At 36.1% G+C, this 25700-nt stretch overlaps 1 protein-coding gene across 1 annotated transcript in view; it reads right to left on the reverse strand.

Moving 5' to 3' along the window:
• LOC136849643 (uncharacterized) overlaps nt 1–22712 on the reverse strand; it is a 36837-nt gene extending 14125 nt beyond the window's left edge. Inside the window, exons 1-3 of the mRNA XM_067122945.1 lie at nt 22621–22712; nt 10369–10615; nt 524–834 (exon numbers count right to left, since the gene is read on the reverse strand). Of these exons, the coding sequence (XP_066979046.1) occupies nt 524–834; nt 10369–10615; nt 22621–22712 (650 nt within the window). The remainder of the gene's footprint in view (nt 1–523; nt 835–10368; nt 10616–22620) is intronic.
• Between the last annotated feature and the right edge of the window lie 2988 nt (nt 22713–25700).

Consider the following 25700-nt stretch of genomic DNA (forward strand, 5'->3'; position numbering starts at 1 on the left):
TTTTATCTAGACTGGGGGTGGGGTGACTTCCCCTCCCATCTCCTAAAAATATTATCACTCACATCTTAACCGAAAATTTTTCTTAGCCACAGTCTCCGCTCTATTTCTCCCTGGTAGAGGGCAATGTAATGGGCAACGGACTGGCTTCATCTGGCCCAGACAAGAAAAAACAGGTGAAAGGGACAAAGAATAAGTTTATACGAACTGAAAACGAAAAACCAGGGAAATCGCAAAGCTCCATAACATTATATATTTAGTAAAATAATCTATTTTGAATATTTCATGCTTTACCCCTTCAAGCTGCTATAAAACTGCATGCATACCTACATGCATACATGTCTAAAAGAACTCCTGATTCTTGGTTTGGAAGAGGTGCAATGACACCCATTCGGTTCTACGCGTATACAGTGAACAGCAATGCCGATGGAGCTATGCAGGAACTATGCAGTATTCATATGCCTATGCCTTTCTATCCATTCTGTATCCACACAGACATAAAAAAGGCTTCCAATATATTCCCTACCCTTCCATGTAGCTATAAAAGTGGAGAGCGGGAGTTACGTGAGCCCGTCGGCTGAAGAGCTCGCGAGGCAAAATTGTCCAGAAGGGAGCGATTGAATCGCTCTCGAATTCATTAGCGATTCCCTTTGTTATAAGCTGCAGGTAATAAAAGGTATCATAAATGCCATTAATGTCATTAGAGTTTTCATCCGGGCAAATGAAATGTTTAAAACGGGGGAAAAGAAAATATCGCCGATCTAAAATCCCCGTGCCGCCGCTGCTGTGCTGCCGCCGAATCTCGCCCTCTTGCGATGGGCCCATTACGCCCAAATTCTGCGGAGCACAGATGAAATGGATATGGTTTCTGGGATGGGGAAATGATTTAAGGATGGATTTAATTGATGGGCTTAAAAGATAGGCATCCATCAGTGATGGAGATCAGAATGATTTAAGAATATAATGTGGCGTGGGTGGGAAAATGATTTAAAAGGCAGATTTAAGGCAGATATTCAACTAAGGTCTAGACTACAGCGAGAGGAAGTTGTACATAGATAATGCATTGATTTACTGATGAATCAGATTTAAGAAGAAATTTTATCTGAAACAATAAAAAGATTCAAGACAGATTTAAAATCAGAATCTTCAACAGCAATCCCCAGCAAATATTTAGTGATAGATTAAAAGATATATTTATTCACTATTTCAAAACTGATTATACATTGACTCTCACCAATTTACTTAAAATTTAGTACAGCTTTATCTGAACCGAATTGAATTGAATATAGCATTCAGGCCAAAGGGCAAGGACTGGGACCTATGAGGTCATTCAGCGCTGAAACGTAAATTGAGAGTAAAAGGTTTGAAAGGTGCAACAAGAGAAAAACCTCGCAGTTGCACTATGAATCAACTGTTAGGAGAGGGTGGAAAGTAAGATAGAAGAGAATATGAGAGGAGGTATAGTAAAAGGAAGGAAAGGGGTTGCAGCTAAGGGCCGAAGGCACGCTGCACAGAACCTCAAGTACTGCCTACAGTGCACCGCATGAGGTGCACTGATGGCACTACCCCTAGGGGAACAATTTGATCTGGATAGCAGAATTATTATTATATGGTTTTTAAAACAACAAAACCGCGCTTTGGATATTAATCTAAATTAAATGTAGACTTTAGATTTGGACGAAGAAAATCATCCCTGATCGAGATTAAACCAAGAGAATGGCCCAAACTTATTGCTTCCTCGTCTCATTTTCTCAGCGGAATATAATTATCGTTTAATTAATTTGGTATTGTTATAATTTCCCTAACGGATTAGCCGGCATGCTAATTACGTGTATGAGAGAGAGAGAGAGAGAGAGAGAGAGAGAGAGAGAGAGAGAGAGAGAGAGAGAGAGAGATAAGTATATTGAGTTCATCCAAGGACCACATATGTAGAACTCAATTCTAGTCTAGAACAAGAAACGTAATAGTATATTCCAATTAAGGACCACATTTATGGGCCTCAATTTTAGTGAAGGACCACATGTGTGGATCTATATTTTAATCGAGGAACACATGCGTGGTCTTCTATTGCAATCAAGGACCACATGTGTGGACCGTGATTTCAATCAAGGACCACATATGTGGACCTTGGTTGTAGATAAGGACCAAATGTGTGGACCACGATTTCAATCAAGGACCACATATGTGAGCCTTCAATACAGTTAAGAACCACATGTGTGGACCCTGATTATAATCAAGGACCACGTATGTGGACCTTGGTTGTAATTAAGAACCACATGTGTGGACTGCGATTATAATCAAGGACAACATATGTGGACCTAGGTTGTAGTTAAGGACCACATGTGTGGACCACAATTAAAATCTAGGACCACATACGTGAACACTGATTAGAGACAATGACCACTAATGTGGACCTCGACTGTAGCCACGGACCACAAATGTGAACCTCGATTCCAGTCGAGATCTTCATACGTGGACCTTGACTCCGGTCACGGATTGCATATGAGAACCTTGATTCCAGCCGAGGTCCACAAGCACGGGTCCAGATCTCCGCTGAAAGACAACATATGTGGACCTCGGTTCCAGAATCAAGTTTCATATTTATAGAGCCTTATTTTATTAACTAACATATGTTCCTCACACCGTTGGTCTGTGGAACAGTCTCCCTTAGGATGTCGCGCAATTGGAACTTCGGAAGTCCAAGCGAAGATGCAATGCATTACTACCCTAATAATATTCTTCTAGATTTTTAACACATTTTTATCTATTTATTAATTTTTTTTTCTTTTTTAGTACAAATTTTCTTTCTGTCTTTCATTTATTTGCATTTTTTTAAACACTTTTTGAAAGCTTGAATTTCAAGTCAATGGCCCTTGTGAGCTTGTTCTATGAATAAGGTTCATCTTCTGCATAATAATAATAATAATAATAATAATAATAATAATAATAATAATAACAATAATAATAATAATAATAATAATAATAATAATAATAATAATATAAGCCATTAAATATATAACCTAGGTTGAGTTACATTGCAAATGGCTTTTAAAATCGTGTATGTGAAGAGTAGAACAACGTCTTTCCTTGGGAGTATCGTCGATGCTATTACCTGGGCTGTCTAATTCCTTCATAATCTTCGGATGCCCCGCACATCTTTTCAGAAGGAAGGATGATAAATGACCGAGGAGGAGGAGGAGGAGGAAGAGGAGGAGGAGGAGAACTCCGAAGACGAAGAAGAAGGAAAAATCAGAAACTTCTCTCTCTTTCTCTCTCTCTCTTAAAGAGGAAAAGCCGACCTGTTTCGCTCTGAATGGAACTATCCAGTGAGCTTTGAGACGTCTTTCCAACTTTAAATGACCGAGAAAAGCAAAAAGGAAGAAAAAAGAGAGAAAAAAATCAGATAACATGAGGAGATTAAAAAAAAAAAGGTTAAGAAGAAAAAGGCTGTTTGATGATGGTTTAAAATAGAGCAAGATTAATTATCTGTAAAATGGAAAGCAGGTTTTTTTTCACATTCATTGGGAAAGTAGGGTAACGAGACGAAACTAAAAAGGAAAAAGTACAGCGCGAAAGGAGAAGCTTTTCAAGCAATAACGATCAAGAGAATGAGGAGCAGCGAAGTAATGATATATTTACTTAATGTAAAACTGCAATGGTCGCTTTTTATCCATTTGTGAACATTTTAGGAGTGTGTTGACATTTTTTCCCTTAAATATACGGCGTATTCGTTTTTTGCAGTACAGGAAATTGGATGGAGGTAAAAATATGCTATTTTTATTCTTAACTTTAATAGAATATCGACCTCGCTGAGATTGGCTACTCGTGTACATACAGAAATCCTCTTCAAGAAAGGGGCTGTTAAAAGGAAAACAAGGGAAGTGTGGGGGTGGGGGGAGAGGGGGGGAGGAACTCGGCAGACTGGCTGTTTCATTGTCTGCGCTATTGTGAAAAAAACAAATTAAAATAATAACTATAAATTGGTGAAAACAAGCTCACTTTCATCACTTTCAGACGTAGTAATGCAATTCAAGTAAATCTACTTATATTCAATACTCTCTACGCTGATGAGACACTGCGGATTCCACATTAACTGGAATAGAAGGGCCTCAAATCCAAACAGCCGACTCAGGATTGACTCCTAAAAGCAGAAACGATCCATATCAAACGTGACAAACGAAAGTAAGCTATAATCGCATTTAAATAAACCACCGACAGTGGGAGGGATCTTCATAACCTAAACATTCAAGAAGAGGCGGCAGCCAAAGCCCATAGCGGGATAAGGTCCCTTCAAATAAAATATATCTTCTTCAAAAGATAAACTCTAATATCTTTATTTTCCGGCTACTGAATTGTTCCCACGTTTTCCCACGCGAAAATTTCACGATGAATGCTAAAGCTTTCGGCAGAAGTTTTCATAATGCGTATGAGAACTTCGGTCGAATTTTTTTTTGTATTTTCTGAATTCCACTTGAAAGTTTCGTTAATTCTTTTCGAGCCATTCTTCCGAAATTCGTATTTCTTTTCAGGAAGAGTATTCAAAACTTATGCCAGGGCTGTCGGTTGAAACACTCGTAATTAGTTTTAAGACTGCCAATCGATACTTTATGACAATTCATTTCTAGGCTTTTCGGTCGAAATGTTCTCAACTATTCTCATGAATTTCGACTGGAATTTTCACAGTTCCTTTTAAAGCAATCCGCTGAGAATTTGGTTAGACAAAGATATCAAGCACGTTGAGTATTTTGGAAGCTGTTGGGTCTGAATAATGAAAAAAAATAATTTGAAGTAGGAATAAACTAATAAGAACGAAAACATGGGAAAACACAGAGAACAAAAGGAAGAAATGGTTATTAGAGATTGTATAAGAAAGAATATGATAGGCTTGTAAAATTTAAAAAGGCAGTATATTCGATGCTGAACAACTTTAATTATAATCGTCTTCCTTGAACAAAATTAGTCGATCGAAATATGAAACAATTTACACCTACTCAAGAGCATTATACAACAGAATTCAGTCTAAACTTATAACATAGCTCACACATAAACAAACTGACTAAATCGAAATATACTACTAGCTGGTCCGCTGGTATAGTGGTTAGTGTCGTGACATGCCACTCAGATGTCGAGGGTTCGCGTCTCCCCAGGGCGATGTAAAATCACTGTCTCTGTATCATGATCAGTTACTGCTGCAGTGTGGGGCCTGAGGTGGGAGGTTGAAACCCACATTCTTTGGAAGCCCGAATTTCAAGTCAATGGCACCTTTGGTGTGCTTGTTCCACGTGACTAGGTTTCATCTACTGAAATAATATCTCACACTCTAATTAAGTCAAAATACACAACACAGCTTACACATCCTCCCTCAATCGAAATATACTGAGTAACTCATATTCCGTCAACAGAAATACATTACGTATTTCACACTCAATCAAAAAAATAAAGCCACAGTTCACACGGAAGTGTTACGTTGGGTTTTCAGGCTTCATTGTAACTTACTGGCGTTTACACCAGCTCCTAAGATCTGCCAAATATTTCATTAATGGAAAGATGGACTTATGTGATGACGATGACTGGAATTCGTAGCTACATACATATATACATACATACATACATACACGCATACCTAATGCTGTAAATTCCAATATTATTACGCGGAAAGACAATCTGTACCTTCATAATTAGCTTTCATAAACAAATTCACTTTAAAACTACTCCAAACTTGTAATAAAAATACAATTCTATGCTTTAATCCAGAATGAACGTTGTCCCAGACCTCTTTTCAAGAGGAAGGACACTTGAGTTCTGTAATATCTTAAGACGGTGACTAAATTGAACTTAAAACATCGAACTGATATTGTTGAGGTGAGGTGACCAAGCAATTCGAAATCGCTAGTGGCACCCTTGTGCTTATCACTGAATATTATACAGCATAACACTGCACAGTATCCTTGTTTCCTTTGTATAAATACATATAACATACATACATACATAAAAAGTGCGCACATGAACCGGGATATAACATATAATGCACATAAATGATTACTTAAGTCAATAAAAATAGATGTGAAAATACAAGCTGTTGTAAAAACAGAAACACCAAAACATCTTTGGAGAGAGAGAGAGAGAGAGAGAGAGAGAGAGAGAGAGAGAGAGAGAGAGAGAGAGAGAGAGAGAGAGAGAGAGAGCATATACAAACAGGTATACGAATCACATCTACTTTCCAAATTTCAAAAACGCAATAAATCCAAAACAGGCTTACATAGTAACACACACACACACACACACACACACACACACACACACAGAGAGAGAGAGAGAGAGAGAGAGAGAGAGAGAGAGAGAGAGAGAGAGAGCCAACTCATTTGACGTGGATAATAGCCGTGACTTGAAGGATGGTGATAAGGAGCTTAGAACTTGAATATTATCAGCGGAGGCCGACAGCCAGCTCCTGAAGTCTAGGCCCCCATGAGACGATTTTCAAATTACGGATATATTATATATGCCCAAATCTGGATACTAAAAAACGGATTATTTTCTTTAGTAAAAATTATATAAAAGTGATTTTACTTCGAAAAGAAATATATAAAAAATACTTTAAAAAATTTTTTTCCTTGGAAAAAATTTAGGCATCTTAAATCAACAGGCAAATAAGGTTTCTGTTTTAAGAATATATAGAAATATTAATCAACTTGAATTTATTTTTGTTATCTATAACCTCTTCATCTGATATATCGAAAACCAATTTTGTTTTTGGATACAAAAAAATATATTTTCCTTCGAGAAAAATAAATATATAAAAAATCAACATGCAAATAACGTTTCTGTTTTAAGAATATAAAGAAACAATCAATCTGAATTTAATTTTTACCTATAATCTCTTTAGCTGACATATTGAGAACCAATTTTGACAGTAGAAACGTAACTTTAACCCAGTTATTCCTCTCCTTAACATCCCTTCAAACAATGCCATCAAATAGGTAAACAAACACATACAACAAAGAAACATAAACAATCACTAAGCGCAAAATAAACATCGGGAAAGAAGCTGCGAGTCTAATTAAGCTTTTGCTCACTAATCTTTATGGCTGAGGAGACCCTATAATATGTGACAAATGCTAGCGGAGAATGAATGCCTGATATTCGCTCAGCAGACCGTGTAATTAATCAGAGAACTTCTTCACCTCTCATCGCAGTGGGATCTATACTAATTATTCATCGAAAAGTTACCCAAGTTATAATGACGTGTTCTCTCTCTGTCTCACTCTCTCTTATCTCACTTTTCAAATTGGATGCATATTATAAGTATACTTGATAATGAGGTCTGTCATAAGCAACTTTTTCTGAATATATACTCCATTAGATACCATCCAGAATTAGCAGGACAATTGTGTTTTGTGATCACAATATATATTATATATATATATATATATATATATATATATATATATATATATATATATATATATATATATATATATATATATATATATATATATATATATATATATATATTTATATATTTTACAACAGGACCTCATTCAAACTGGATGGTATCTAATGGAGTATTTATCAGAAAAAGTTACAGGCTTTCTTGGGCAAACAGTCCTCATTATCAAGTATCATTGTACGGATACTTGATAATGAGGTCTGTTCGTCCAAGAAAGCTTGTAACTTTTTCTGAATAAATACTCCATTAGATACCATCCAGTTTGAATTAGGTCTTGTTAGTAATTCTACTAATGCACATATACAATTGTGTTTGTGATCATATATTATATATATATATATACAGTGGTATATGTATATATATGTATATATATATATATATATATATATATATACATACACACACACACACACATATATATATATATATATATATATATATATATATATATATATATATATATATATATATATATATATATATATATATATATATATATATATATATAGAGAGAGAGAGAGTGAGAGAGAGAGAGAGAGAGAGAGAGAGAGTAGAGAGACATATAAATAAATGCATCCTCCTGTATAACTGCATCGGAAATTCGCGCATGGTACCTAGTTTATGTCACTTCAGTGTAAGGTCACCTCATCCTACTTGACTTAAAATGGAATGAGTTTCCTGCTGGTATAATATTTCCTTGTTTTTTTTTTATATTTTTTTTTTACCATTTACCTCATTATTATGTCATAATCAATGCAAATTTCCAAGGTTTATTTTTGCATCATCTTTGTCTTCTATACCTCCCATCCTCTCTTGTCCCCAGTTCCCTTTCATCAGAAGTCTCTATCCACTTCCTCATCACACCCTTCCCTCTTTCCTCCCCCCTACCCCAACCCAAAGCATCCAGCCACCATCCCAAAACCCATATCCCACTCCCGACTCCCCCCCTCCCACTCCTTCAGCCTCCTTACCTCCTTGCATCCTCTTTAACTTTTCCTAAACAGTTCCCGAGGGTCTTATTACACCTTCTTTCTTGCTTACACCGATCCATTACCAGAACCCATTAATGGCCTATTCTTCTTCTGCTTTGGATTTTATGACGGCGGGAAGTGACGTTCGCGACAAGAGAGACCAGCTTTTGGGATCAGCGACGCTCTCGCTGTTCGTGCTGGTCTCTCTCCCAAAAACGAGTTATTGGGACCGAACGGTCGTTCCTTTCATTTCTCTCTTCGTTCAGTCTTGCCCTCCTGGAACGAGGAATGACTTTGCCCCAGGTCCTGCTGGTGTACCTGTTCCTTTTTTTTTGCAAGCAAGTCAGTAGATATGCTTACTGTAGGTGTTACTCCCGCTGTTTTCCCAAATGGTCACGGGGTTTGATTATAATACTGATGTTCATTCTTCCGAATAAGTTACTCCATACCTGGATACTGTTTCGTTTTACTGAGGGGCGGTTTAGTAGTAAATTGTGAATCGGGATATTTTTAATGCAATTATATATTAGTCACTTCCATGAGCTGGAAAATTTACGGTTCGTGGGCTGGGGTCACGATGCATTAATAACTTGCTACATTTTTTCTCAGTCATTGGTACTGCTCCTTTCATTTACTAAGTTACTGAGTCCGAGTTGTTACTTATTATCGACTTGATTATTGCAGTTCCTTTTCCAGAATAAATGAGTGAATCTTCTAGACGTTACTTTTGATGTCTGAAGAATTGCAGTGTGAATTATTATGTTACCGCAGTCCCTTCTCTCAAAGAAGTTTCTACGTAAAACAATTTGTTACTTTTGACGTCAGTTGGAATGATGATTGGATATGTTTATCCCACCGCTGCTCCTTTTTCAAAAAAAAAAAATAAATAAATAAAAAATAAAAAAAATAACAAGTTAAAGAATCATCCTTTTCATTGTTACTTTTGCTGCCTCGCGAAATGCTGTCTGTATTCTGCTCGAAAGTTCGCTTCTCAAATGATCTTCAAGAAAGCTCCTTTTACCTATTGATGATTAACTTAGAAACAATCATTAACTAAAAAAAAACAATTTAAAAAACACACTGCAGTCGTTGCTTTTTTAGTTAGCAACTTTTGGGTTCTATAGTTTTCATCAGAGTGACTGAAAAGTCATTCTCGAAATACACGGAGACCGGATTATGCCTCAAATCTAATCACATGTTCCCTTAATCAGTTTCTGGAAGCATGTGAATGATTAGGGATCTAAGTTAAGGTCCTGATATGAATGAACTTCCCTGAAACTTCATGTATGATGTGCTATAACTTTCTGGGTATCTTCGTAGCTGATAGGCATACACTAAAACTGACAGACACAGACACAAAAAAAGGATGCTTGTAACTGGACCAAAAAATGGGCACAGACAGGTGCATAAGCAAAAAAAAAAATATATCTACAATATAATTTTTTACTTAAATGCTTTATTTAACAAGGGAATAACATTTAGAATTTTGCTGTTGAAATTATAAATAAAACAACGGGCAATATCTTTCTCATTTTCAAACAAACAACCTGTCCACCACCTCGAAAAACAAAACACCCAAGACTAAGTTTCATATAACGAACAACAGCAAACGTTAAGAAAAAAGAAAAGAAAAGAAAAAAAAAAAGCCTTTTTAGTCTCGGCTTACCATAACCGCTCGTTATTAGCGCATGTATTAAGAGACATAATTAAGGCCAATGAAAAGAAGCAGTTTTCAATTAAGCCAAAGAGGAAAAATACACGACCGCGTACACTCATTCTAGGCTTCTATACTGTCTCACTTAGCGGTATGTAAACCTCCCCATGAATTCACGAAAGAAAGGGGAAGGGGGCGGTGTGAGAGTGGGGGGGGAAAAAAGGGGGAGTTGCTTGGAGGCGGGGAAGAATAAATTTCAATCCAGAAGCAACGATGATAACACTAAAATCCTTCCTTACTTTCGCCTTGAATAATACATTGTTTTCTTTGGGGATTCGAATATTCATCAGCGTACGACCTCTAACATTTTGGGCTTCTGCTGCTCGGTCGGGTTTATTCGAAAATTGCTCATATTTGGTATCTGATACCGAGGAGGAGGAGGAGGAGGAGGAGGAGGAGGAGGAGGAGGAGGAGGAGGGAGGAGGAGGAGGAGGGGAGAGGAGGAGGAGGCTTTGGGATGAAAGTGAGAACAGAAGGATACGGGGTCTTAGGGGATAGGATTAAAGGGAGTAACGAATGGGGGATGCAATTCAAAGGAAGGAACGAAAGGAAGTGAAATAGGGAGGAAAAGGGAAGACTCTGGCACTCTTATAATATATATATATATATATATATATATATATATATATATATATATATATATATATATATATATATATATATATATATATTATGAGTACCAATTACTTCCTTTTCTCTATTTCACATCCTTTATATATATACACATATATTTATTTATTTATTCACTGTGTTGTGTGTGTGTATATAGTTATAACAATACATATACATTCTGCATCGGAAGCAGAGCATTAAGAAAAAACACAAAAGAACATACAAACACGTTTTTATCTGAAGTCGGCAAAAGCAACTTTCAAAGGTTATATTGTGGAAATTAATTATGCCTTGCACCCAGAGTTCGCATGTTTCTAAGATATCCTCTCTCATTAGTATGTCGTTATGGAAACTTGCTCAAATAATGATTACTCTCTTAATAACACTTCTCAGATCTAAACCTTCTAATATCGTAAGCGTGTAGTGAAAAATAATTCCTCAGTAAATCGTATTTCTTTTTAAACTTGGTTACTGTACTCGGTGGATGGGTATATGGTAAATACTACAGGGTACATGATAGATTTTAAGGTAAGTACCACTGGGTATATAATGGATTTTAAGGTAAATACCACAGGGTATATGATGGATTTTAAAGTAAATACCACAGGGAGAGAAAGAGTATTCTAGGAAAGCATGTGAAAGCGTGAGAAATCCACTTATAATTATTTAAATGTATCACTTTTCCCGAAGAGAGAGAGAGAGAGAGAGAGAGAGAGAGAGAGAGAGAGAGAGAGAGAGAGAGAGAGAGAGAGAGAGCTAGATTATTTCAATATCTCTTTCAGAGAGAGAGCTATTTATTATTTCAATATCTCTTTTAGAGAGAGAGAGAGAGAGAGAGAGAGAGAGGCCTACTTTATTATTTCAATATCTTTTTCAGAGAGAGAGAGAGAGAGAGAGAGAGAGAGAGAGAGAGAGAGAGAGAGAGAGAGAGAGAGAGAGAGGCCTACTTTATTATTTCAATATCTTTCAGAGAGAGAGAGAGAGAGAGAGAGAGAGAGAGAGAGAGAGAGAGAGAGAGAGAGAGAGAGAGAGAGAGAGAGACCGGAGTTTCTAAGTCAAATCCGATTGAAATTGGAACAGGAGAACCAAATGAAAGAATTTTTAGGTCCGCTGCAATTACAAATTGCGGACCTTTTATTATAATTTCGGCTGAGGGTTTCAATCAGACTACGGAAGAGGGAAAGCAAAGGTCTCCACTTAATGAAGCGGGTCCGCTTCCGTGTTTAGCCGCTTCTAATGACGTGTTCTGAATATTCGATCCCTTAAGAGATTATATGTCTGGCTGTGCTGATTCGCTTAGCATAAAATATGCTACATTCATTCCATATACCACTGAAATATCATACAATTATTCACCATTGAAAAACATTTGTTTATAGATTCAACGTGTATTGAATCTATAAAGAAATGTTTTTCAATAGTAAGTAATTGTATATTCAAACCTTTTGAATTTTGTGCGATTCCTTGTGAAGAGACCTTTACAAATCTAGAAAATTCTTGAGTAACCAGAATTCTGTACGATTGTATGTAATTTTTTGTTGTTGTAAAATTCTATATAATGAACTTCTTGAGTTTTGTAAATATTTTGTTGTTAAATTCTATGTAAAACAAACTCTTGATTTTTGTTAACATTTTTTCGTTAAATCCTACGTAAAGAACCTCTTGAGATTTATAAACAGTTTACTGTTCAATTCTACGTACAGAACCTCTTGGGTTTTGTAAAGATTTTGCTGTTAAATTCTATGTAATGAACCTCTTAAGTTTTGCAAACATTTTGTTGTTAAATTCTATGTAAAAAACCACGTGATTTTTGCACATATTTTTCTGTTAAATTCTACGTAAAGAAACTCTTGAGATTTATATACATTTTGCTGTTCAACTGTGTACAGAACCTCTTGATTTTTATAAAATTTTTTCTGTTCAATTCTGTGTAAAGAACCCCTTGGTTTTTGTAAAAATTTTGCTGTTAAATTCTAAGTAATGAACCTCTCGTTTGGTAAATATTTTTCTGCTAAATTTGATGTAAAGCACCTCTTTGAGTTTCGTAAAAATATTGCATTTTCCATATTACAAGAAAGATCTGTCACGAACCGATATAAAAAAAACTCCCTTAGGGATTAGAGAGAAATAAGAGTTAAGAAAGTTCTATAAATGCAAGAAAAGAATTAATTTCCTGTTTGTATATTGAAGAAATATCGGCCTCAGTGAAGCTGGTAGCTGTGACGCCAAATAACTTATGCTTAACTGAGAAAGAGTGAAGATCTTTGATATATAACTCGATAAATAAGAAAATGGCGGGACTACTTGAGAGTTCCACATATCCCCCAAATAACTTTGGAAAGAGTGCATTTCATACATATGTATGTTAGTAACAGTAAAAAATAAATCCTCTCTTATTATATAATTGTCTCTCAGAAGGAGAGAGAGAGAGAGAGAGAGAGAGAGAGAGAGAGAGAGAGAGAGAGAGAGAGAGAGAGAGAGAGAGAGAGAGAGAGAGAGAGTTTTAATAATTTATGTCTAAAAATATATTCCTCGTTTTCAGAGAGAGAGAGAGAGAGAGAGAGAGAGAGAGAGAGAGAGAGAGAGAGAGAGAGAGAGAGAGAGAGAGAGAGAGAGAGAGAGAGAGAGAGCAAGGCTTGGAACAGGAAAGTCCTTTGAGTAAATCGCCCAGAGAAGTTTCTAAGACAAATCCGATTTGAGGGGGAGCTGGCAAATCAAACTGAAAGAAATGTTTAGGTTCGCTGCAATTACCAACTGTATACCTTTTCTTGTGATTTCACCCCGAGGGGTTTTAATCAGACTACGCGAGGGGTGAGCCAAAGGTTCGCTTGAACAAAGCGGGTTCGCCTCGACGTACATTGTACAAAAAATAAAATCAGTATAATTTTCAGCAAGAAGTATTACTATTTTAAGGCAGAATAGTAAATCTCTCTCTCTCTCTCTCCTGTTGCTTAACTGGAGGTTTAAGGAACTATTAAGAAATATTTTAACCGGCTTATTGATCGAAAGTTATCACGATGTACACTGTACAACTAGGCGAACCAGTGAGCGGATGTACACTGCACAGCCGCCCGCTTCCAAAGGCGAATTCTTAGCTTACAGTCCCTCAGCTTGAAAGAATTTGTTGAGATGAGTTAATTCGCGTAGTACAGAATAAATTTAATTAATTCAACATAACAGTTAATTGTTATATACTTATCTATTCTTTGAAGTCGTTGTGTACGAATTCACTAGATAACAGTTAATTGTTAGATACTTATAAACTCTTTCAAGTCGCTGTATACGAATTCACCACGCGGAGAATCTTTTGAATCTCGTATAATTCCTTGTAAAGGAACCTTCTGACTTTTGTGAAGGATTTTTTTTTACAAATCATTCTAAACATTGTATTATTCTTATAATGGAACCTTCACAATTCTGAGCATTTTTGAGGTAGGACCTCTTGAAATTCATATAATCCTACGTATTGGATCTTTTCAATTTTCGTAGACATCATGAACTGGTAAAATTATAATTCAGATACAGAAAAATGATCAGTTCTTCTATAAAGGGAAAGTTGAGATTCATTTTCATCTTGATTTGAGGTAGAACTCATAACAAGCTTTTCACAGCAAGAGATAACTTTCGAACAATAAGCTAATTAAATTATTTCTTAAGAGTTCCTCAAACCTCCAATTATGTAATAGGAGAGAGAGAGAGAGAGAGAGAGAGAGAGAGAGAGAGAGAGAGAGAGAGAGAGAGAGAGAGAGAGATTTTACTATTCTGTCTTAAAATAGTAATGCTTCTTTCTGAAGATTATACTGATTTTATTTGTTGCCCTCCCTCCTTCCTCCCCCTCTTTCATTCTTTATACACTACACAGACAAATACACACATACACACACATATATATATATACAGTATATATATATATATATATATATATATATATATATATATATATATATATATATATATATATATATATATATATATACATATATATATATATATATATATATATATATATATATATATATATATATATATATATATATATATATATATAATACAATAACCCCAATTACAAATTCAGGTGAAGAGGTCCAATATCAAACAATAACAGCCTTATATATCAGAGAAATCTTGTTTTCCCGTTGTCAGCATCACTTAAAATGTGTACATATTACCACAGAACAAGCCTTAAAACAGTGAAACTTGCATATCACGTTTCACAGACCTAAATGACCTTATATATAGGAAAGTTAAAATAAAGAAAAATTGAATAATTAATTAGAATAATTAAAGCACATGACCTCCAAATATTCATTCAGGCTCAAGAAAATATAAAAGGGAAAAGCAACAATTCTCCTTAAAGGCAGATAGAGCGCCGCATTTTAGACTTCAGAAGGAGCGCCGTTCCAAAGGTTAAGAGTCGCAGAATTTCTAAGGGAACGAATCGCGCAAATCCCCAAAACTGAGTATTTTTCTTTATAAGAACTAACTCTTTAGGCTCCTGGTATCATTAGGACACGCTGCCGCTTGCACCAGACTGGAAGAATGGTTTGTAACGTCTCAACGCTAATTTTGTTTTTAGTTTTCTGTAAAAGAAAACTGTTGTGCCGACTGTCTGTCCGTCCGCACTTTATTCTGGCCGCCCTCAGATCTTAAAAACTACCAAGGCTAGAGGACTGTAAACTGGTATGTTGATCATCCACCCTCCAATCATCAAACATACCAAATTGCAGCCCTATAGCCTCAGTAGTTTTCATTTTCTTTAACGTTAAAGTTAGCCATAATCGTGCTTCTGGTAACGATATAGGATAGGCCACCACCGGGCCTTGGTTAAAATTTCATGGGCCGCGGCTCATTCAGCACTATACCGAGACCACCGAAAGATAGAACTATTTTCGGTGGCCTTGATTATACGCTGTACAGAAAACTCGAATGCGCCGAAGAAACTTCGGCTCATATTTTACTTGTTATTTTTTTTATACGGACTTCAGGGATTAAAAATTGCATAAAATCTCAGATTGTCTCTTCAGACAAACGGACAATATCATTCGACACTGACTTCAAGTAATGCGCCTACACTTAAACTTAATCTCTGATGGATTTATTAACAAGTTTTTGAAATTTTTATATAAGATTTTTTGATTTTTTGAAAATTTTGCTTTGGAAGATTTCCCTGACGATAGTCCTGAGTTAATGGCTGAAACAGCTGCCGGCATAAGAATAAATAAAGGAAGCAGAATCGCAACAATTTTTTTGTCTTTTTCTTAAGAACCTTAAGAATTGAATATAGACTTTGGGTTAAAAACCAAGCACTGGGACCTATGAGGTCATTCAGCGCTGAAATGGAAATTGACAGTAAAAGGTTTGAAAGGTGTAACAGGAGGAAAACCTCGCAGTTGCACTATGAATTAATTGTCGGGAGAGGGTGGAAAGTAAGATGGAAGAAAGAGAATATGAAAGGAGGTACAGTAAAAGGAAGGAAAGGGGTTGCAGCTAGGGCCCGAAGGCACACTGCAAAGAACCTTAAGTAATGCCTACAGTGCACCACATGAGGTGCACCGACGGCACTGCCCCACAACGGGGTTACGAACCTTAAGGCTAACGCATTCCGAAGTCCCATCTCCACAGGGAACGGTATACAGTTGCATTTACAGTTCACATTATAAGTATGTATGTTGTGTATGTATGTATGTATGTATGTGCGTATGTCTGTACACAAGCGTAACTCTGATGATATACCTCTCCAGCAAACAACCAAAACTTCTGGAGGAGCCCTCGAATCGAGGCTCGAAATTTATGCCCGAACGAGATATGATGATAATGATCCGGCATGAATTATTAACGAGGGCTATGCTGAGAGACAACAAAGCTTATCAGCTTAACTAAACTGACTTAATGAGTTGGTACTTAGATGAAACTTATGAAACTGTGGATTTACTCTCCCTCATTTCGGGCGTCCGTCCCGCTTTTCAGTCGAGCGTTATCCACGAATGTAACGATTCCCAGAAGACGCTTCAAAATTGTTGGGGTAATTCTGATGACTTGGTGTATTGGCCTTTTAGCCTCGCTATGAGACACTGCCGCTTGCACCAGACCGTTAAGGTTTATTTGTGCGTTTCTGTAACGCTTGTTATTTTCATGTTGTTTTCACATAAAAGTGGGAATTACATTGCCTTTAAAATTCCTCTTTTATCTATGTTTGTACGCACCAGCTCGGTGGAAAATACTTTTCATGTCATTTAGGAAGACTTAAGCTAAGAAAAACTAAAAAAACCTCTGTAGAATTGTGCTTTTATTAATAATAATAATCGGGCGGAACTCTGCGCATTAAAATTTCGAAACTTTGCGCATCCAAATTTCTGATAAAACCTGAGAGAGAGCATGAATTATTTTTCCTGCAAAACTACTGACACAGAGATCTAAATATGATAAGTGAACATTAATTGAAATTAGAGTTGATTCTTCCAGTATCTATTTTTAGTTTTCTGTAAAAGAAAACTACTGAGATGGCACTTTTTCTGTCCGCCCTCAGATCTTCAAAACCACTGAGGCTAGAGGGCTGGAAATTGATGCATTGATCATCCACCCTCTAATCATCAAACATACCAAATTGCAACCCTCTAGCTCCAGTAGTTTTTATTTTATTTAAGGTTAAAGTCAGCCACAGTCGTGCATCTGGCAACGCTATAGGACAGGCCTGTGCGGAAAGCTTCATGGGCGCATCTCATACAGAAAACTCGATTGCGCCGAAGAAACTTCAGCGCATTTTTTACTTGTTACATCTTTTGAAGACTCAATATTTATTTCCCCGTTCTTTCTATTTATTACGAACAATTATAAAGTTCCAGAGAATTAAATAAAGCATTACTAAGGATTAGTCATCTCTGAGCTTCGGATACCGCTCACGATTCATTCCTCTATTTGTTTTCCTAAATACGGCTGAAACTTTCATACTTACCGATCTTAAATTTTGGACCAAACCTAGTTACGAATATATAGGTGACAGCACACCATTATCACTCTTCCGTAAACTGGGCAAATATTAATTGAACTCATGCCAGACATGTGACCAATTTGCAAAGCAAAACCCAGGGCATAAACTGGCAATAAATAGAAGAAATAAAAAAAATGAAATAATAATTAAATAACAAAAATGTTTCAAAAATGGTAGTAAAATTTTTTTAGAAAAAATTCAATGAAAATTAAATAATAAAAATGATTAAAAGTAGCCGTAAAACTTTTCTTAGGAAAACATTACATGATAATTAGGTTAAAAAACGTCAGCAAATTGTTTTGTTTGGACCGCTGGTCGTTCGATTATCCAGCTTAAGGGATGTTGGACCTGGTTAGTTCTTTGAGGTTGACCGCCAGGAAATGTCAAATACAGTTGGCAACTGAGTCCCTTGATCATTTATGGGGCAGGACTTAGGGTATTAAACTCATCCCAATAAGCACTTACTGAAAATCGCAGGGCAAGCACCTAGCACCAACCCTCCCTCTCTCTCTCTCTCTCTTTCTCACATACACACAAGTAGTTGCCAATGATGTAGGTATAATTACCAGATGTAGAAGAAATAAATAAACCACAAATATCGCCTTATCTAAATTGCGATGTTATTATTGTAAAAAATATACTGCTACCAGCCATGGTCTTGAATAATCATCAGGATAAGACGTTACCAATCATGTGGAAACAAAAGGATATACATTCATCGTTATCACTTCCTCCAACCTTGGACGGAGGTCATTGTAGTTGTATTAAGTAAAGTATACCTTAGTTTAACCAGACCACTGAGCTGATTAACAGCTCTCCTAGGGTTGGCCCGAAGGATTAGATTTATTTTACGTGCCTAAGAACCAATTGGTTACCTAGCAACGGGACCTACACCTTGTTGCGAATCCGAACCACTTTATAACGAGAAATGAATTTCTATCACCAGAAATAAATTTCTCTAATTCTTCATTGGCCGGTCGGAGAATCGAACGCGGGCCCAGCAAAGTACTACCGAGAACGACACCAACCCATCCACTGAGGAACTATTGTATTTGTATTGGTTATACTGATAATTAAGATAGCGGCACTGTTCTTATGTGTTATAGATAAGTGTTTACATAATTCTTTCTAAGTGGGAAGTGGAAAATAAAACCATCTATTATATATTCACCAGTATCTACTTGTCAGTATAAGGCATAAAAATGTATACAGTCATATAAGTATTCCACTGGAACTTTGTGGGGTGTTGGGTAATGCACCAAGGAACAGATAAATATATCTTTTTAATATGGAGCAGGATCCAACTGTGGACAAAATGCTTTTAACTCGTTTCATCATTATGGTGAGGTAATGACTTTTTTCGTGAATTTCTAAGAAATAATAATATAATAATATTCTAAGATACCATGGATTTAAGAGTTTAAGACCAATTTCCATATAATATATTCATTTTATTTCAATATAATATATTCATTCTCGTTGATTTGTTCACATAATAATCAAACAAAGGTATCTCTTCGCCATCGACTGGGTAGGTTGCGCTAATAAATGATAGGTCATTACTCCGAGTCTGATCAACATGACCTCACATTATTATCTTCCGAAATTTTACTCTGATGTTCGATCTCCGTGCACAATCGGTTAATACATGGCAAAGATTACGAGGAATTATTTTTATTCTACGGAGAGTTTTAGTGAATCACGTAAAATTATGACTGACATTGGAAAGTTAAAGAATATCCTTCCAGATATCGAAATTATCTTTGTCTTATTTAACAAAATCTATACAACTCCGTTTTGCATACATAAATACATACATACATACTACAAGAACATTTATTACTAACTACAGAGTGCCATACAAGACACATTGTAAGTGTCACCACTGTAAGGAGGCTTATGGAATATTATATATATATATATATATATATATATATATATATATATATATATATATATATATATGTGTGTGTGTGTGTGTGTGTGTGTGTGTGTGTGTGTAACCAATGGAACTGGCAGTGCATGTTCCCTTCTCTTATGAACACGAGAAAAAACACAGGCAAAAGAGAGAGGGGGTGGGGGTGGAGTTGACCCTGAAGTAAGTGACAGACCCGCTGCTTGACACATCTTAAAATAGCTGCTAGTAATTTGTAACTGTGCAAGAGTCAAAATGCCTCCGAGCATTTCTAGCTTCCTCCTCACGTGTGCTGTTGCATGTCGGGAAAGAAGATATTTGCAGATCAGGGGAATTATTAACATAAAACAAAAAAAAGCCCACTAAGACTTATAAAAGCCATTAGCAGTCTAATGCAAGCGGCAGCGTGACGTAATGAAGACTGAAGGCCGAAGCAATATCAGTACTTGATTATAAACACGTACGTTTTGATCTTCTCTGATGGGAGAGGTAGCTCATGATAACATTTTAAAATGCTATTCGCTCGCATTTTTCCTTTGGAATAAACTACAATCCCTGACTGTGGGAATAGGGAACCGTAAGAAAAATACTCTTTTTTTTCTTGAACAGGATAATTCACGAAAGAAATAAAATTTTTCAAACGGTCTTCAAACGCAGATTGAAATTTAAACAACGCCAACAAAGTTCAGGATGAATAAAAACAGCAGTAAAGGCTGCAACCGTAAACATTACATTTGTAAACAAGTTGCGGGGAGAGCTTGTTGTCAATACAAGAAAAACTCACAAACAAATGTCAAAGGATATTGTTAATAATACCAGTGGACGCTATGACTTTTTTATTTTTTATTTTTATATCAACGCCGGTGTTCGAAAAAGATGCATTTGGAATACATATAGACATCGAGTCATAGAGTTTTATTAATTCATTCCAGTTCATTACTGTTCAACCCATGGTTGTTTGATTGTACTAAAGAAATACAACGTTGGTCATTAGCCTAAGACCAAGAGTATGAACAATCCATCATGGCTAGGTCGTCGTTTACATAAAGTTTCAACAAAATGCCATGCGCACTGGTCACGAAATCCCCCAGTTCCTAACTAACTCCGTCTCGGGCTATTATTGTCACGCTATTTCTCGTGTGGCCTCTCTTCTCTGCGGCGCAAAATCACCAATTGGAATAAGGTGACATGCACTTAGGTTTTAAAGTCTGAGACTTATTGTACATTCACCAGAAAAGGAGAAACGAGATTAAAACAAAAATGATGTATCTTTAACGTCGAGTGCATGTGCACTTGGTATCTTAAGTGCTAATGTTCCCAATCGATTCACTTATAATTGCCAAAGCGAATGAATAAATTATACTAAATCTAAAGGGGAGTAATCATACGCTAATGCAACGTAATTTTACAATATAAAATCAATTTCTAAAACGACCCAACTATACCTAAATTACCAATTAGTTAACAACACACACACAAAACTCAGCACATCATATTCAAGCATTTTTAAAAATTAAGATAGGTTTACCTGTACGAAAAATACGGAAGAGTGCATTTTGCAAGGCGTCCTTTGTTGTCTAGAATATAAATCAGACAACGCTCAGAGCCACTGTATTTTTGCAACGCGTAACTTACGCCCCGGAAGCTCTAAAATTTAAAATCATACTCTGGTGATTTCCGACCCTTCCCTGCGACACGACAATGCCTGGATATTAGTCTTTTAAAGAACGAGTCACCTAAAAACCTAAATCGAGCCCAATTAGCACTCACTATGATCGCTTTGTCTACCCAGTTTTCAGTTTTCGTAACCGGCTACAGCCGGTACAAATGAAATCAATAGTAGAAGTTCACTGGAAAGACTAAGTAAAATGGCATGCATTCAGCATTGCTGAGCAACGGTCAAACGTCTCGCCACTCACTACTAACGGAACTGTGGTCGATGCTGATATTTTATTCACGATCAACACCTTGTTGCCGAAGAGCGAAAAATGACGGAGCTGCAGCATTTCTCTTGTTCGTTTTCTTTTTTATTCGTCTGTTTATTAATCTGCAACGTTTATGTGGTATTACTGCGATATATCTTGGTCAGGATGATTGAAAAGATGACCTACATTCAGATGCAGGTGAACCACTATTTTTTTTTGGAGGGGGGCCGTTGTGCGGGTTGAATGTAAATGTGTATCAAGACGGAAAAAACGCATACAAGCACATGCGCACACACATCATAATATATATATATATATATATATATATATATATATATATATATATATATATATATATATATATATATATATATATATATAACACTAATACACACATCCATGTATACATATATATATATATATAATACATATGTGGGTGTATGTGTGTAATACATACACACATATATATTTATTACATATATATAATGTGTGTGCGCGTGTGTCTGTATGTGTTTTTTTCCGTCTTTATACACATTTACATTCAGTCCCCAAAAGTGGTTGACCTGCATCTGAATGTAGGTAAGTTTTTCAATCTTCATGGCCAAGATTTATCTAATAATACTATATAAACGTAGCGATATATATATATATATATATATACATATATATATATATATATATATATATATATATATATATATATATATATATATATATATATAAGCATATCGAATGACCAAAAAGGGAGTTGGGGTGTAAATACGTTTGCAGTGTCCAATCAAATTATTTCTCAAGGACTACATATTCCTCCTTTTGGTATTCAATATTTCTGTCATGGATAGCTTACTTTTAAATGAAGTAATTCGTCACTATGACACATATTAGCTTCCTTTACCAAAGGGCCACCATACATTATTCAAGGACGGGATTATTATCGATGTATAAATACTATACCAGGTAATAATTATAATTACTCTCCAAATAAACAGTTTTTCAGGTCTTTGTTTCCAAATTATGAATGTCACATTATGATATTAGTGGTTCCACTCACATGGAACAATAAAAATTTTGGCACAACACTCTTGACATGGGCGTGAATTCACCTAGCCACGCTGATGGGTCCCAAGTCTCAAAGCGACCCATTGCCAATTTCACAAGGCTCCTAAGGTTTGGTTTTACTTTGTAATTACCTGGGCTTGTAGCAGTCCATCGACCAATCGAACTAAAAACAAGAAATTTCTGCACGAAACCTCAGCAAAGAGTGCCTCTTATTATTATTGACGTTGTTGTTGTTATTGCTGTTGTTGTTATTGTTTAAGATTAAGTCTGCCTTGTGCTGGCACGGGCTCTTGCTCCTAGAGCAGCCCGTAAGATTGTGCCCATTTCCATAAGTCTTTAAAATTCTTAACAGCTGATGACTGTTTACTCTGAAGGTCCAATCATGACTTTTTTGCTCTCTTTGTGAGCGCTGGTGTACATTAACCTCAGTACACCTTTCCCCTGTTGACAATTTAAAGACTTGCTGTTATGTTTTATCGTAATTGAAAATTACGCTTCTGTATTTCACCCATCATCTTACTAAAGCCTTTGAACAAAGTAATTATGTAAAAGAACTTCTTAAAAAAGCTTCTGTCATGCTTCCCGTTCCATGCAATGAACAACTGTCACACTACTTTAAAGGTCAGGGCTAATGTTTTAACTCGCGGAGAAACACTTCATTTCAAAAGAATAATCACCTGTCGATCATTAGCATGTTCCGAGGTGAGTAAGAGCGCCACCTGTCGGAATTAGGATGCAAAATGAGGACGATTAAAAGGTTGATAAAACTTTCTTTCTCTGATTACCTAATAAATGAACTCTCTTGATCTTTGGTCAACCTATGGGTTGGTGACTTGACCTTATTTATCTTTGTGTAAATTGTCCGCAGTTTTTAAAAAAAATTATATCAAAGCTTTACTCTTCGGTATGACTTGGTTTTCTCCTAGATTAAGAAGACTATTATCTAATGGAGAGCTCTGCATTTTGACCAACTTATTAAACAAATGTGTTTAGCTTACACTCAAGTTATGTCTTTTTCTAGTTTTAATTCTGCAAAACATTTCTGCTGGTTACTACTTATATTCCACTGCCATTCCTCTGCTTTATAAGATTAATTAGTTTTACACATTTTAATCGAGTTTTCCCTCACTGAGAAAACTTTCTTCCCTACGCTGAGTTATTCCTAGATATTTCCACGTATTCCTCGACACAATTCCACCTACATGACTCACTAAGCGACAAAGTTATTCATATCTCGTATCACGCAACGTAATATTTCCTTAATGACTAACATTCACATTTGCATTTGTATTACATTTTTTGGTAAATATTATACTTATTTTCGTTCTATCCGACTGAAGCATTAATAACTGTATTTCTGCTGTACTCGAAATAGCTAGCTATCACAAACAAACTTGCAAGCAGACTAATTATTATTTAAAATCTTGTTCTATTTCCTCACCAATTCCCAAAAATTACGAAAATATTCAGTGTTCAGTGACACAAGTCAAATTGATTAGACTGTGCTTACAGTCGCCATTGCGACAACTGTTTTGCATTCAACTGGAAAATGGTATTAATAATATCTTATGCCATGGAAAAGTTTCTAGATTCCAGGTTTTCTTCGGGTTGTGAAGGAAATTCCCATTTCTGGTAGTAGTAGTTGATCGTTACCGAAGTAGTCTCCTGAAAACGTCATTATTAATGCAAAATATGGCATGTGTTCCCAGTGGAAGTCCAAACTACCGGCAGGTTAATAAAAGCAGTGAAAGGCGATACATTTCCCGTCACAAAAATGCAGATATAACTAAAGAAAATGCCCGATAATTCAAACCACAATTTGTCAGCAACTTACAACTCTCAAACTAGCCATGCGCAGCGCCCGAGCGTTCACAATTGAAATACAAAATTCTACCATGCGAGTTTGTAAACTGATGAGGAGTTTCAAGAGTGGTGCTGTACAAAAACAAGAAAATATGAAACTTGTAAAACATTACAGGGATTTAATAAAAGTGGAAAAGGATCACAAGGCGTTATGCAGTAATGGGGCCCATTTTTTCGTCTGAAAAAGGCGCGATTACCATATGAGAGGATTTGCCAAAAATCTCCCCGACATATTGCGCAGAGCTGTTGCTGTAACTGACGTGGACATGTGTCAGAAATGCTTTCCGCATACAAATGCGGACAAAAAAGCATGTTGCATGCATGACTACAATAAAAATGCCCGAAATTCTTTGCGGAACGCCGCGCTCACGTTTATCGCTACCACCTGTCCACCTTTTGCCGTGAAAAAATCTTCCTCGATCATCAGTTATAGATTTGAATAACGAAAACCAATAAAAATAGTATAGCAGGAATACTTAGAAGACAGGCCCAATTATGTCTTATTACTACTTGCACCTTGCCAATGAGATTTTGAGGACATTTTCATCACTTTTTTTTTTCACAATATAGCAAAATTAACCGTACGCTATTTTCTTAGTTTCCGCAGGTAGGAAGGTTTACGAAGGTAGGAAGCGATGATAAAGACATACGTCGGTAAAATACTCCACAGTAATGATCGCAAAGTCTTCAGCTTAGCCTTTGATGTCGTATTTTAACCTACCTATTCCTGTGATATTGTGCACTAAAAACCAGCCTGACTAGTCAGGACCGTCACTGTACCGATAATTCATTTGCTACCGTCTGATTAGGGTAATATGAGAAACTTTGTTTTTACTCTTTTTTTTTGTGATCGCAGCATTTTCACCTCCCAAGTAAGAGGTCCCAGTTTCAACACTTGGGCAAAGTTAGCCATAAGAATACGCATTTTTGAGAGCTAATTTGCCTCAGCTGATCTACACAGTGAGTTATGTATCCGGTAGCTAGGAAACTGCGGTGGTCGATTCCAGAGTTTAAAAACAAGGGTATGGAGCTAACCACTTCAAACATAGAGACTTACTGTGAACCGGAGGATTAACCCCTTCTGGTGTCACCCCCTCTAAGAAAGAAATGACTATATATATATATATATATATATATATATATATATATATATATATATATATATATATATATATATATATATATATATATATATAAAAACATAAAATC

Source organism: Macrobrachium rosenbergii, chromosome 21, assembly GCF_040412425.1.
Source record: "Macrobrachium rosenbergii isolate ZJJX-2024 chromosome 21, ASM4041242v1, whole genome shotgun sequence".
In the NCBI taxonomy this organism is placed as follows: Eukaryota; Metazoa; Arthropoda; class Malacostraca; order Decapoda; family Palaemonidae; genus Macrobrachium; species Macrobrachium rosenbergii.